Source organism: Elgaria multicarinata, chromosome 6, assembly GCF_023053635.1.
Source record: "Elgaria multicarinata webbii isolate HBS135686 ecotype San Diego chromosome 6, rElgMul1.1.pri, whole genome shotgun sequence".
NCBI classification, from domain to species: domain Eukaryota; kingdom Metazoa; phylum Chordata; class Lepidosauria; order Squamata; family Anguidae; genus Elgaria; species Elgaria multicarinata.
In genome coordinates this window covers 1,795,802-1,811,827 of record NC_086176.1, presented here as the reverse complement: position 1 = coordinate 1,811,827, position 16,026 = coordinate 1,795,802, and the positions used below count along the sequence as shown (strand labels likewise).

Here is a 16,026-nt window from a genome sequence, read left to right as displayed (position 1 = left end):
TTTTCCATTTTAGCTCTAATTGCTCATAGGTATATCAGGAACATTATTACATATTTCAGGGGAGCAGGGGGGAGAATCTAACTAAAAAGAAAACAAGATCTACAGTTAGGATTGTTCTTTTGGGGCAAAACTTTCAATCATTTGAAAAGGTGATTCTAGAGTGCACTATATGTTAAAATACCTATCCCTGCACAGAACTACAGGCCAATGAGACTGGGAGCCCCATCGAGAGAATCTGGATTAAAATAAATGGGACAAGGAATAAAAAGCACATGAAAATCGGAGTCTACTATCGACCACCGAATCAAGGAGAAGATGACGATAAAACTTTTGAGAAACAAATTGCCAGTGTTTCAAGGAAGTGTGATGTAGTAGTGATGGGGGACTTCAATTATCCTGATATCTGTTGGGAGACCAATACTGCCAAAAGCGGCCCTTCCAAGAAATTCCTGACATGTGTGGGTGATAACTTTCTCCTACAGAAAGTGGAAGGAGGAACTAGAGCAGTGGTTCCCAAAGTGGGATTGCATAGGGGGGGGGGCGTTAAGAGGCAAGAGGGCGGCAGGGGGGCGCTTGAGGTGATCTTTTCCGTACCAGGAGTTTTGGTTACAGAAGGAAATTTCTCATCGCTATCCTGCACTATGGAGAGTGGTTCAGAAGCTCCTGGTTGCATTTCCAACATCATATTTGGTGGAATGTGTTTTTAGTGTGGTCTGCCTACTCTCCAAGCAAAGAAATTGACTCCAGATTACTAAACATGGTGAGTTAAGACTCATGTTAAGTGACTTTAAACCAGACGTTGGGAAACTGGTATCACTTCATCAAGCCCATCCATCACTTTAAGAATTTACAGAATAGTGAGGTACTCTACACTAGTTAAGTCAGGTTGCTTACCTGTAACTGAAGTTCTTTGAGTGGTCATCTGTGCATTCACACTGATGGGCTCTGCGCCTGCGTGGAGCTTCATCCGGGAAACTTCTATAGCCTAGAGTTTTGGCGGGAACCCAGTCCGTACTGCGCATGTCCTTAGGGGTTCCCGCCTAAGACCCTCAGTTCCTAAGTGACCGACATTGTGGCCAACCCAGTACTGAGAGGAAATGATTCACAGTATGCATATAACGTATATGTACGCCCACGACACCATAGAGGGGAAGGAGGGTGGCTTGTGTGAATGCACAGATGACCACTCAAAGAACTTCTGTTACAGGTAAGCAACCTGACTTTCTTCTTCGTGGTCTCTGTGCATCACACTGATGGGCGAGTAACAAGCTAACCTACCTTGGAGGTGGAATGGTGTTGTCAGTGTAGGATCTCCGAAAGAACGGCTCGACCAAAGGCACAGTCTTGTCTGGCACGTACGCCAAGGCGATAATGTTTTATAAATGTAGAGGGGTTTGCCCACGTTGCCGCTCTACAGAGTGCTACCAGTGAGATGCCTTTTCCAAGGCAACCGACGTGGCGACAGCTCTCGTCAAATGTGCCTGGACTTGTGAAGGAATAGGTTGCTTTTCAATTTTGTAAGCTAGTCTAATAGTTTGAACCACCCAAGATGAGAGTCTTTGGGTAGATATGGCTAATCCTTTAGACTTACCTCCATATGATATAAACAATCAAGGTGTAAGCCGAATTGATTCTGTTCTGGCCTTGTAAAAAGCCAGGGCCCTGCGAACGTCTAGGGAATGCAGAGTACGTTCGAGTGGTGTTGACGGTGTTGGAAAAAAGGAAGGGAGGATAATGTCCTGACCCATATGGAAGTCAGAAACAACCTTTGGGAGGAAATTGACATCAGGGTGTAAGATAGCTTTGTCTTTGTGAAACGCGAAGTATGGAGGATCTATCCTAAGAGCTGTCAACTCTCCAGCTCTTTTCGCTGAAGTAATTGTGACCAAAAAGGTCAATTTAAGAGTCAGGAGTCTCAGATCGATAGTCGCTAGGGGCTCAAACGGGGCCTTGGTGAGTGCATGCAACACTACAGAGAGACTCCAGGCAGGGACTATGGAGCGTGTTGAAGCAGATGTGTTTCGCAGACCTTTTAAGAAGCTTCTCACGAGAGGGTGTGAGGATATTGGATACGAGTTGTTATGTCCCTGATATGCTGCAATTGATGCTAAATAGACCTTTAGGGATGCTGGTTTAAGGCCTGACTGGTGCAAATAGTAGAGAAATTGTAATACTTGAGGCACTGATGCCGATAGGGGATCGAATTTGGCATTCTGAGCGAAGAGTGTGAATGTTTTCCACTTCGATGCATAGGACCGACATGTGGTTGGTTTCCTAGATTCAAGAATAATGTGTTGTATTGCTTCTGGCAAAGATTGAGGATCTAAGGTATGATCCTCCAAGCCGTTAGTCGTAGTGTTTTGATGTTGGGATGTCTGACTCTCCTCTGGTGGATTGTCAGTAGGTCTGGCAGTTGAGGCAGTTTGTAGAACTGGTTGTTGGAGAGGAGAAGTAGCTTGGTGAACCAAGGTTGGCGGGGCCACCAAGGGGCTATCAGGATACAGTTGGTGTTGTCCTCCTCTATTTTCGCCAGTACCTTGGTTATCAAGGGAAAAGGAGGGAAGAGATAGAAAATTGTTCCGTTCCATAGGAAGCTGAAGGCATCGCCTATGGAACCCGGGCTGCAAAAACGGGGGCATGCTGTGTTGAATTGGGTGTCAAACAAGTCTATCATCGGTGATCCCCAATGGTTGAATAGGTGGGTGATGACTCGGTGATGGAGTTGCCACTTGTGTATGTTGTGCATGGTGCAGCTCAGTAGGTCGGCGACGGTGTTGTCTTGACCAGCCATGTGTATTGCTGTCAGGTGTATATGGTGCAATATGCACCATTTCCATATTGTTTTGGTGAGATGAACTAGGTGGTTGGAACGTGTTCCTCCTTGTTTGTTGAGGTAAAAAACTGCTGTGGTATTGTCTGATGCCACTGTGACGTGCCGGTGGCGAAGGGCAGTGGTGAATGCTCTGAGTGCTTTCTCTATCGCAAGAAGTTCTAAGTAGCTGATGTGGTTGGCAGCTTCTGTTTTTGTCCAGAGTGCCTGTATTTTGAGTGGGCCGCAGTGTGCTCCCCATCCGGAAAGTGAGGCATCTGTTGACACAGTCCTGGTTGAGGGTGGTCTTCGAAATGGGATACCCTTTGTGAGGTTGTATGTATTTTCCCACCATGATAGGGAGGTTTTGACCTTCTCGGGTATTCGAAGTATTATGTGGTGGTTGTCGGATTGAGTGTCGAAGGCTCGTATGAACCAGTTTTGAAGGTCTCTCATGTACAGTCGGGCGTAAGCGACTACGGCTGTGGTTGCTGCCATATAGCCCAATAGTCTCTGAATGGGGTGAGCAGTGACAGCGTTGCGTCGTTTTACTTTCCTGGCAAGAGAGGATAGTATGAGTGCTCTTTGAGGAGGAAGGAAGGCTCTGTTTAGTATGGAATTTATGTCTATCCCTATGAATCTGATTATGTGGGTGGGTTGTAATGCTGACTTTTCGGTGTTTACGCACAGGCCGAGGTTGTATAATGTCTGCAAGGCAGTGGAGAGATGATCTAGGAGTTGTTGGTGGAACTTTGCTACTAGAACCCAGTCGTCTATGTATGGGTACACTTGTATGCCTAGGGTTCTTAGGTGAGTGCACACCACGGCCATACATTTCGTGAATACCCACGGTGCAGTCGCTAAGCCAAAAGGCAGTACCGTGAACTGATAAAACTGGCTCCCGATCGCAAAACGAAGGTATTGTTGGCTGTTTTGTTGTATGGCAATATGAAAATATGCATCTTTTAGATCTATCGTGGCGAACCAGTCGTTTTGCATCAGAAGTGGGGTAATGCTTGCAAGGGTTACCATCCTGAATTTTGTTGTTGTTATAAATTGGTTTAAGTCCCTGAGATCTAAAATAGGTCTTAACCCTCCATCCTTTTTGGGCACTGTGAAGTAGCGGGAGTAAAAACCGCTGAGTATTTCGTGTCAATGTAGCAGTCGAATGGCTCCTTTGGATAGTAGGGAATCTACTTCGCTTTCCAGTACCGCAGACAGGCTTGTTACTTTTAATCCAGAAAAGGGTGGAAGGGTGTCGAATTCTATTGCATAACCCGTTTGAATTATTGAAAGTACCCACTTGTCTGTTGTGATGTTTTCCCATGCATGGAAAAAATTGGAAAGATGCCCGTCGAAGAAAATGGTGTTTGCATTGTGTATGCTCTGATGATAGTCAAAGGTGCTTATTCTTTGCGGGATCCTGGCGTTTACGGTAAGTTTGAAACTTTCCGGAGCCATATTGGGAGCGTTTAGTTTGAGGTTGTTGTTGGCGGCGAAAAGGGCGGTCAGCTTGAAAGCGGTTAGGCGGCTGGTATTGCTGTCGGTACCAGCGTCTTTGTCTGAAAGGTTGTTGAGGCGGCATTAGGCCCATCTTTTTGGCATTAGCTCTGGCTTTTTGAACAGAGTCCATGGTGTCGTCAATTTTCGAGTTAAACAATCCGATACCGTCGAATGGGAGATCTTCTATTCTCGTCTTTGCCTCTTGTGAAAGGGCCGTGGAACAGAGCCAGGCATGTCTCCTTAGGGCAATCGCGGCCATCATGGTTCTAGTTCCACAGTCAGTTTGGTGCCTGGCTGAAAGTATTTGTTGTTTGGCGATGTTGGATGCTTCGGCTTGAAAAATCCTAGCCAAGTCTCTGCGATCATCTGGGAGATCGTCACATAACGCCCCTATTTTCTCCCATAAGAAGAGTTGGTACCGGGCCATTGCAGCCTGGTAGTTAGCAACCCGCATAGTAAGAGATGCTGAGGTATATACTCTACGACCCATAAGGTCGAGTCGTCTTCCCTCCTTGTCTACAGGGGATGCGTGTAGTTTCTGAGATCTTCCCTGAGATGACTCCACAATTACGGAGTTGGGAGGTGGATGTTTCGAGAGGAAAGCCACTTCTCCTTCTTGAACCTTATACATGCTGCCTAGGCGTTTAGAGGCTGAAATCATTGAAGACAGATTGGTCCATGCCTGTTGAGCTGTTTGCAAGAGCGTAGGCAGATACGGTATGGAGACCGCTGTAGGGTTTTCTGTAGTCACGGCATCGAAAACAGGGTCCTTTGGGCGTTCTATTTGTTGTTGTGTCTCTAAGCCTAATGTTCTAGCCATTCGTAGAATGTGCTCAGAAAAACTTGCTAGGTCCTCAGGTGGAGAAGGAGGTTGGCGAGACCCGACTGCAGAGTCTGGCGATGGTGTGGATGGCACCACGGACGGTGCGGAGGAGGAGTCAGATTTGTAGTCATCGGTGGATTCACGTGGCTGAAAATCTGGACGTCGTGACGAAAGGTTAGTATCTGTTGCAGGTTGAATAAAATGAGGAAATAATAATAAAAATTTTTTTAAACTCTAGCGGTTCGAAGAAACGGAGAAGTCGCAGTTGAAGCTACCACAATGGCGGTCAACGAAGAACTGAGGGTCTTAGGCGGGAACCCCTAAGGACATGCGCAGTGCGGACCGGGTTCCCGCCAAAACTCTAGGCTATAGAAGTTTCCCGGATGAAGCTCCGCGCAGGCACAGAGCCCATCAGTGTGATGCACAGATGACCATGAAAAAGAACTAAATGTGATATCTAATATTCTTGCTAAATGACTATCAGACTTTGAAAAGATGATATCACTGGATCAAGTTAATCAATTATGTTTAATTGAATAAACTAAAACAATGTAATTGGATTTTGAATAAATATTCAATTAATTGTTAACAGTTTTGAATTTTATTGTTATTATCTTCCTTAGTGGTTCGTTGAAAACCATTATTCTCAATAATAATTTTTATAGGGTAGGGTAGGGGGCACTGGGCGTGAATTTGTGGAACCAAGGGGGCGGTTACCTGAGAAAGTTTGGGAAACACTTAATTAGAGGATCGGCAATCCTTGACTTGATATTGACCAATAGGGATGACTTAGTGGATAAAGTGGCAGTTGCGGGAACTCTGGGGGGAAATGACCACGTCATACTTGATTATAAGGAAGCAAAAGTGGAGTGTAGCCATACACGTACTCTGGATTTTAGGAAAGCTGATTTTAATAAACTCAGAACCATGGCAAGTGAGCCTAATGAGAAAAGGAGTGCAAGATGGGTGGGAGTATTTAAAAAAGGAAATTTTAAAGGCACAGTTACAAACAATTCCAACAAGGAAAAAAGATAGAAGGCAACAGAAGAAACCAATGTGGCTCCACAAAAAGCTTAGAGATGACCTGAAAACAAAAAAGATACATATAGGAAGTGGAAGGAAGGCCAGGCTACAAAAGAAGAGTACAGACAAGTGGCGCAGAAGTGCCGAAATGGCGTCAGGAAGGCTAAAGCTCAGAATGAGCTGAGATTAGTGAGGGATGCTAAAAGAAATAAAAAGGCTTTCTTCAGATATGTGAGTAGTAAAAGACAGAGGAAAGAAATGGTGGTTCAACTGCTTAATGAGGATGGCAAATTGATAACAAATGAAAAAGAAAAGGCTGAAGTGCTCAATTCAGACTTTGGCTCAGACTTCTCCCAAAATTATTATTATTATATCATGTATGCTATGTTTTTAATCAGTTTTTAATGTAGTTTTATATTCATTGTTGTTCCTCACCTCGATCCAAGTGGAGAGGTGAGTAAAAATATATTATTATTATTATTATTATTATTATTATTATTATTATTATTATTATTGCGGGTCTATGTCCTCCCTGGAAAAAGTGAAGCAGAAGTTGAGGGGACAGGATTGTAGTTTGAGATTGATAAATGGTCAAGGAACACCTAATTTCTTTGAACGAGTTCAAATCTCCAGTGCCCGATGAACTGCATCCTAGAGTAATGAAGGAGCTAGCGGAAGAAATGCAGGTTGCTTACCTGTAACTGTAGTTCTTCGAGTGGTCATCTGTGCAGTCACACAAAATGGGCTCTGCGCCTGCGCGGAGTCTCGATCGGGAAAAAACTTCTATAGCTGAGGCGTTTTTGGCGGGAACCCTTCCCCCATGCGCTGAGTGCGCATGCGCAAGCTGAGGGGTTCCCGCCCTGAAGCTCAGTTCCTGGAGACCGACATTGTGGTCTCGAAACCGAGTAAAAAATAAAGCTGTCGGCATCAATGGAGACATCGATGCCGAACCAAGTGTCCTTACAGTAGTATTAGGTGTTAGTATCGATGAAGGTGTCGATACCGAAATAAAGTTTTAGCACAAACAATGCTACTATATATCCCTAGGGTTACTTCCCCTATATATAAAAGTTATTAAGAAAGACATAAAGTACTATACATATTGCACCGAAGTGGGGATGGTAGGGTGGGTTGTGTGACTGCACAGATGACCACTCAAAGAACTACGGTTACAGGTAAGCAACCTGCATTTCTTCTTCGTGGTCTCTGTGCATCACACAGAAGTGGGAGATTAGCAAGCTGACTTATCGGAGGTGGGTCGGTGTCCTTATGTCAGTATCGATGATAGGACAGCTCTCCCGAAAGAGCAGTCGGCTCTCGCTCTCGTATCCAAGCGATAGTGCTTTACGAAAGTCGATGGTTTTGACCAAGTTGCAGCACGGCAAAGTTCAGGGATCGAGATGCCCTTACCGAATGCTGTCGAAGTAGCCATCGCCCTCGTAGAGTGAGCTTGGATGTTTGTGTTCAGAGGGAGATCTGCCAGTTGGTATGCCAGCTTGATGGTCTTAACGATCCACCGTGCAAGTCTTTGAGATGAAATAGGCATGCCCTTATGTTGTCCGGAGTAGGAGACAAACAAACGGGGCGATTTGCGAAAGAGTTCTGTTTGCTGCTTATAAAAAGCTAAAGCTCTTTGAATGTCCAGTGTATAAAGAGTGATTTCCATCTTTGAGGATGGGGAAGGAAAAAATGCAGGAAGAATAATATCCTGGTTTAAATGAAATTCTGAAACTACCTTGGGTAGAAATGTTATGTCAGGTCTTAATATTGCCTTATCCCTGTGGAAGGTTAGATAAGGGGGATCTATGTGAAGAGCTGCAAGTTCACTGGATCTTCGAGCTGTAGTGATGGCTATTAAAAAGGCTGTTTTAAATTAGAGTAATCGGAGGTTTGTTGTGGCCAGTGGTTCAAAAGGTTTTGAAGTTAATGATTTTAGTACAACTGAGATTATTATGATTATTATGATTATTATTTATTTATTTATATAGCACCATCAATGTACATGGTGCTGTACAGATTACACAGTTGCTGGTGTTAAATTGTTAAGTCCTTTCAAAAAACGTTTTGATAGAGGATGTGAAAACACAGTTGAGTTTTCTATACTAGGTCGGATTGATGATATTGCTGAGAGATATACGCGTATGGAGGACGTAGATAAACCCTTCTCCGAGAGGGATAAAAGGAACATAAGAATTTGGTCAATGGTGGAAGAAAAGGGGTTGAAATTATTGTCCTTGGAGAAATTTTCGAAGGTAGTCCACTTTTGAGTATAAGATTTTCGAGTTGATGGTTTCCTAGCTGCTTCTAGGACGTCTTGCAATCGCGTGGAGGTTACAATTCAAGAAGGATGTGGACAAGCTGGAGCGTGTTCAGAGGAGGGCAACCAGGATGAGAACCTTACAAAGAGAAACTGAAACAACTGGGCATGTTTAGCCTGGAGAAGAGGAGATTGAAGGGAGACATGATAGCACTCTTCAAATACTTAAAAGGTTGTCACACACAGGAGGGCCAGGATTTCTTCTCGATCCTCCCAGAGTGCAGGACACGGAATAACGGGCTCAAGTTACAGGAAGCCAGATTCTGGCTTGACATCAGGAAAAACTTCCTGACTATTAGAGCAGTACGACAATGGAATCAGTTACCTAGGGAGGTTGTGGGCTCCTCCACACTAGAGGCATTCAAGAGGCAGCTGGACAACCATCTGTCAGGGGTGCTTTGGGGTGGATTCCTGCATTGAGCGGGGGGTTAGACTCGATGGCCTTATAGGCCCCTTCCAACTCTACTATTCTATGATTCTATGATTCTAAGGATTTATTACAAAGAAGGGATCTTTCACAGAAATCTTCAGAGTTGTCTTTTTGGGCAACCATCTTTACCATCTGATCTGATCCCTTCTTTGTATCTATTCCAATGCAGCTGCTGGGACACTTTTGGAAACCACATTTACTGCAGATGCTCAAAAGGTATATTTCCCTTAACAGGGGAATTTATCATACCCAAAAATGAACCCCAAAAGTGAAGGGAGGGGGGGGAAAACACCCAGCAGAAAAGCACCAGTTATTTTTAGTAAATGGTAGATTTTGGAAATGCAATGGAAAACCAAGACAAGTCCTGCGACTCAGGATGTGGATATTTCTATATACTGTCATACAATGTCCAGCACACACATAACCAGCTTCCTTGGATCATGGCCACTGGCAGCCTCAAAAGCGCTACGCAAACAAATACTAGTATTTTTCATGCACTATCACTGTATTCACATTATATAGCCTTCTCAGTTAAATCAAGATCCACCAACATCTATTTCTAACTACGAAATTGATGCTTATAAACAGCATTTTCCCCCTTTTGTAAAGCTGAAATTAAGAAAAATAGTTGCCAAAGCATGTCTAAAACATTGACCAAAACTCTTCTGCTTGGGGAGGAAAGCAAAGGCTAATGCAAATACCTAAATACCTACTCCTGGATGTCAAGATGCTCAAAAGCTATAGATGCAAGAAACGTATAGCTCAAAAGCTATAGATGCAAGACTTCATGTTCACCCAGAAACCTATCATCATTAAATCCATATTAGCATGCCTTGAGATAGTATGGATGGCTGTCAGCACCTCGTAAACAACTCAATATCTCACCGTTTAGCCAGCAATGCTTTAAGTGGGTTTTAATACCCCTGTCTTCAGAAGTGAGCACAGTGCAACAACCGACACACAGAAAAATGCACTGCACACAGTCTGCACACAGCACAACATCCCAGGGCCATGCTTTTCTATTTTAGTACAAAGGGTAAAAGGAGTGGTTGTGGAAGAGATCTTACCTTCTAAAAGGTGAGAAAAGAAGAACAGAAAGAAACAGGAAAAAAATGATGCATAAAAGGAGTCATGATAAGTAGTAAAGCTATTATTAAACAATAAGAGTGATAGGCATAAATGGTACAGCTTGTGATAGCTTTAGTTCTCAAGCCACAACAGGCTCTTCACAACAATCTCTATTTGGAAATAACTGTATTTTTTCTTTCTCTACCCCCAACCCCACCCAATCTATTTAGGGCTGTCGACTGACTGAAGCCAACTAAAATCTCGAGAGATAGTCTATGGCTCTTTAAGATACCCACCCCCCAAAATGAATTGTATTAATATTATTTTATCTACACTGCTTTCATCAAGAAAATTCCTTGTGGTTCAGACAACTGCATCCCATTGTAAAAATCATGGGAAGACACCAGGATGTGACCGAGCCAAGATGAAATGAAATCACATATGTTCCTACATGCTTTGAGAACCTGGCTTTATTCAGGATTCTCAGAATGGGTTGAAGAGCAGACCCGTTTTCACCGTATCCTGGTTGAGGACACATAGCTCTGAAATGTGACGGATGGGAGTAGGGGAATTCATTAAAGAAATGGGGTAGGAGGAGGACAAATGGAATCCCCTGGAATACTCCATGGTGGAACACACATTCTGCATGCAGAAGGCCCCAGTTTCACTCCCTGGTATCTTAAGGCAGGACCAGGCAAAATTCTACCTGAAACCAGAGTAGGCAATACTGAGCTAGATGGACCAAAGGTCTGACTGGTTATAAAGCAGCTTCTTATGTTCCTATGAAGGGGGCTGCCTTCTCATGTGTCAGGATCAGGCCTGTTCTCCCTAGTGTGGGGGGAGGGATTACGGGAGGTCAATCAGACTCGGAATCTGAAGAAGATGCAGGACTAGAGATGTAACAGCCAAGACAGGAAGCAGGGGAGGAGATCCTTCAAGACTCTTCAGGAGTCAAGGGGGAACCTTCCCAGGAGCTTATCAGGGCGAATGCCCAGGACACAGAGCGCATCCTCTCACAGTCCCTGAAAAGTCAGCCGCTGAAGTAAATGTGTACTTCAGAAATCAGTGCTATCCCTCTCCCCAACCCTGATTCTCTTAGTTATGGGCTTTTATCAAGGGGAAGCAGCAAATTAGTTTGCCCACATTCCAAATACACAAGGAAGGTGGACAAGTAGCTTTTGGGATACTTTATTATGAAAGTAATTCTGGTGCTTTTTGAGTGTAATGACTTTCCTAGCAAAAACAAAAAGAAAAAAACTTGTTATTTTTATAATTCACTTGCATCGAACATATCCTTGTTTTTACCACATGGTCCTAGTTGAACAATTGGAAGTAAATGCTACAGTGCCTTAATTCAGATTATAAGCAAGTCACAGGCCCACAGGCTCACTCCACCCTTCTTGCTCATGGTTTCTGATTTCTATTTAGCTCTAACCATCCAAATTAGCTGACTATGGCTACCATTTGTCTTCAAATCAAAATCAAAGACCAGGGATTGAAGTAGGTTTCCAATTCTGGTTTGGAGGGCAAGCACTAATTATAGTTTGACAAATTTGGACATCAGAACAAATTATGGTTAGTGCTAAATAGGAAACAGAGAAGGAAGCTGCACATATATGGGGGTTGGGAAAGGAGCACTGAAACTCATGGTTTGGTGTGGAGGACCATCAAAATTGAGCTATTTAATTTATGCTACTAGGGGTATTTGTATGAGATGACATGAGGTGCAAACCTTTTTTTAAAAAAAATTACAAGTCCAATGTAATTGTATGGAGGTTGCATAGGAATGCTAGAAATATGCTTAAAATACCAAACTTTCCACTAACATAGTTGTTACTAAACATTGAAGATGAAATTATATACAAAATTATCTAGTGTCACCTTGTGAAGTCTTACCAATAAAAATTATGCTTTCTTGCAAAGAAGATACAGCGACACAGATAGTGGAGTCCTAATGTTGTTTTCAAACTGGACAACATGCCTACCTTACTAGCCCATGCATCTTCATCCCAGGACGTGAGCTGTAACACACGGATTATTTCATTTATTTCACCACTCATCTTCTCCACTGTAAAGTTGCGGTTTTTCAAGGCCTCCTCTATTCCTTGGCTTTTGGAATTTTTAGTTGTGACAAAAATTTTCATAGCTGCAAAGATTACGCAGTAGTTCAGAAAAGTCTATCAAGAAGCCCTGGGATACTACACTGTACAAAACGCCACTTTGCATAAAATCAGGCAGGATCAATGTTGTGGCTATTTGTCATGAGGTTTGAAGCACTTACCCTTCACTGGAGCAAAATATACATCTCTAATGTCAGAACCTTAAATTATTGATGGCTTCCACCACAGTCATCACAAGGAGGGGGCAATTCTCAGTCAATGCAGCACTAGGGTGGTTCGCTTGCAAAAGGCATCACTCTTGCAAGAAACCACAGGCCATACTCTGTGCAGGGCCACCCCAAGACGTCCTAAAGCAGGGCTGGCCAACCTGTGCCCCTCCATGTGTTGACAGACTCCCCTCCCCATTGGCTAAACTGGCAATGGCCATGAATAACACCTGGTTGCCTGCCTCTGCCCTAATGCATGGGCACTATGCAAGTTAAGAGATAGGCTTCCGTGATCCCATGCAGTCCTGGGAGATACTGAGGCTGAACCTTTAGATCCCCACTATCCTGACTTGCACCCAAGCATCCTCTGTGGAACTGCAAGGGGTCATAGGAGGCACCTAGCAGATCAGTTATCTGCTTCATTGGTATCTCTAAAACATCACTACCCCTAGTGATTGCTTGGGTGGCTTGCAATACCTCAGGAACTTTATTTTTATCAGAGCTTTTAAAACCCTGGATATGGCCTGGGACCAGGAAGGATATTTGAGGGTTCATCTTTTCTCCAATATTTCACTCCTATATAGGATGAGTTGAAATTAAGAAACCCTTTGTGTAGATGCATCGCCAACTGAAGTAAAAACAGGACACTTTCAGTGGTCCCGTTATTTTGTAGTATTCACTTCAGAAGAAAATCTGCCATTTTTTGCCCTCTGAGGTGGTCAGTGGAAACATTCCTGTTTTGCCAAGATTTCAAGGGGAAGGCAGCTAATGCAGTTTGAGTTGCCATCTCCTCTTTTATAGTGTTTTACTTTCTGAATTATAGTTTTATTTTAAAGGTTTTTGCTAAATTTTATTGTATTCTAATACATTTGTAGATCTAATGGTAGAAAAACAGGGGGATAGGGGATAGATACGTTGTTTTTCTGATTAAAACCACAATATTCTGGCAAACGGAAGGAATTTTGAAGCGCAATACAGTTACTATGACATCCAATTTAATTTCAAGCATTTTTAAGTTCAATGAGAAACAGAATATTCTCCATTCCCCTTTATGTATTCAGAGAACGATTCTAGAAACAAACACAGGCCTCTTTCCACCAACAGTAACTATGATGCTGGCAATGAATAAATAGGGGAGGGGTCAGTGGGAGGGAACTACTGCACATTTGGTGTAAAGAGGAAAAGGCAACAGCATCAGGGTGGAGAGCCCAGTGACGTGCGGCACATCAGACGAGGGCTTGGCCCCTGAAGAGTCACGTAGGCCTTGTTCTCAATGAGGTGGTCAACCTGTGTGACCACCTCCATGAGGTTTCAGCCTTAAATGCAGTGCCCAGCTACAGGCAAGCACCACAAATATAATCACATATAAATAGCCCATCAGTTCACATGCCTCTGTGAGCTCAACTCACAGAACTTAAACAGGAGACACACAGGATATGCAAGCTAGGACTTGGGAGGCACCAACTTTCCCTGCAGGACAGCCACAAATAAAACTACATATTTAGTAGCTGTAGTTGGCTTACGCGACACATATAAGTAGCTTCTATTTTTGAAATGCTTTCAACAGACATCTACCTGCACAGTCTTATTCGCATATGGTTTTATGAAACACACATATACACAATCCAATGCATTTCAATGTACTCTTTGATCATGTCAATGTATTGCAGAAAATTACCTGAAATAAGAACGGGCAGCAGTTCCTTCACAGTGTTCATGGAGTTCACCAACATGACTCTGTGCTCTTGATGAGTCAGCTCTTGCTGTCGCTCATCAATCATTTTGGCCATCTTGGTCATTCCTATTTGAAGAAATTATATTAGCCACACTGCTTTCTCTACAATATAAGCAACATTCCACCTATAATTTTGCAATCCAAGCAGGAGAGGATTATGCTAAATTGCAATTTAAAACATTGGCATGTTTGCACATAACAACAGCGGGTTGAATCGTGGATTGTCATTATGTGTGAACCCTGTACCACGAAGAGAACTCATGGATTGTAAATTCTGGGTAGTTTGTGGTCAACAACCCATAATTAAACTATAGTGCAGGATTTGCATGTAAAGACAACCCATACTCAACCTGTACTCTGGGTTGTCATTACGCACGAACCAGATCATTATGTTGCTGCAATTACAAAGCTGCTATTGTTGTTTACTAAATATTAATTCAAACTACAATATGACTTAATATCCCACATGTTCATTAAATAAAAAGCAGCATAAATGAGCATGGGGGATATTAAGTCTGTATGCCCCCATCAAACTCTGCAGGCAATCATCACCACTATGCAAGATGTTAAAAAGCAGGTGTCAAAGAAGCACAGCAAAAGGCCGGCAAAAGAGCATCGTCACTGACAGATGGAAGAGAAGACTCTCCAGCCTCCACAGGATGAGAGACTGAATGAAGACTTGGATTTAGCCAGGGCCTTGGCTGCTCAGGCCTTTAAAAACAAAGATACACTTCTTATCAAATTCCATAAGATTATGAAGTCAGACAAGAGAAGGCTGGAAATCCCGCTGCCCTCCAAGTCAAGACCTCTTCAGAGCACTCAGTTAAAGCACCTTTTGATTGGATGATGTATTGAATATCTGAAACAGCTGCACTGGACAATTCTTGACATGGTCTCTGGCCACCAAATGACACCATCTCACCCCTTTCTCTCAGCTCCACTTAAAAAACTGATCTTTGTATCTCTCTTAATGGAGTATCCCTTGCTCTTCCCCTCATCATCCAGCTATAGGAAGGGAGGATGAATCAGGTTCACACTACCACTGGAATGCCTCAACCCTCTCTGCTTCTGCATTCCATCCCAAATCCTCCATCTCAGGAATGGTTTATTCATTACATTCTCCTCAGCCACTCCTCTGGGTCAGAGTGGATGCAATACTGAGAGCCACATTTGTTTATTCACAGATCTGCCCCATTCATGTTTCAAATGGATAATGGAGGAGAGCTTGAGGGGCCAAGTTTAGCATCAGAGGGGGCATGCAGGAGAGCATCTGGAAGTGAACCAGGCTGAGAGAAAAGTGTCGGATGCAAGAGCCTGCGGGGAGATAAGCCAGGAGAGTGTTAAACTCCCCACATCCATGCTTCTCTTTAGATCCTCACCATCATTATGGGGATAGCCACATGAAATAATGTTTAAAAAAAAGACAACAACATGGTGGCCACTGGCATACATAGTTTGATCCCCAGTCTCAGTGATCAGTCCACAACAAGTGACTGTTTCCCGGCTTTGGAGGACTGATAAAAAATGAGCGTTAAGTACATCTTCATGTAGCAACCACTTCAGGAGTGACATGTGAACACTGTGATTGCACACTGCCCTTTTCTCACCACTCTGCCATGGTGTGTCATTTACAAAATAACAGGGGCTATACAAACTTCAAAGGCTTTGTACAAATAGCATGCCCACGGGACAGTACTTCATATGCTTCACTAAAATGCATAGGTGATACATATTATAACAGACTACATTTGCAATTTCCTCCCCACCTGACCCGACCCCTCCTTCAAGCCAGTGAGCTCCACTTTAATTTTCTCTCAGAAACAGAGTGAGCTCATATGAGCTGCTGTGCAATGAGGGAGAACATGGGCTTATCCAACCCAGTACGGTGCACTGACTGGCAGTGCTGCTCCGAGGCCTGGAGGCGTGGGTGTCTCCCGGGTTTGAAACTGGAACCGTCTGCATGCAAGCGATGGCGCCTCCTGTTGCTCAGGA

General features: G+C 43.5%; 2 protein-coding genes across 11 annotated transcripts in view; one reads left to right on the top strand and one right to left on the bottom strand.

Moving 5' to 3' along the window:
- The window catches only part of CAMK2G (calcium/calmodulin dependent protein kinase II gamma), a 566,994-nt gene that overhangs the window by 21,294 nt on the left and 529,674 nt on the right, over positions 1-16,026 (top strand). The gene's annotated exons all lie outside the window — the stretch shown is intronic.
- VCL (vinculin) overlaps positions 1-16,026 on the bottom strand; it is a 105,532-nt gene that overhangs the window by 54,815 nt on the left and 34,691 nt on the right. Inside the window, 2 exon segments of the mRNA XM_063128843.1 lie at positions 11,959-12,119; positions 13,978-14,100. Of these exon segments, the coding sequence (XP_062984913.1) occupies positions 11,959-12,119; positions 13,978-14,100 (284 nt within the window).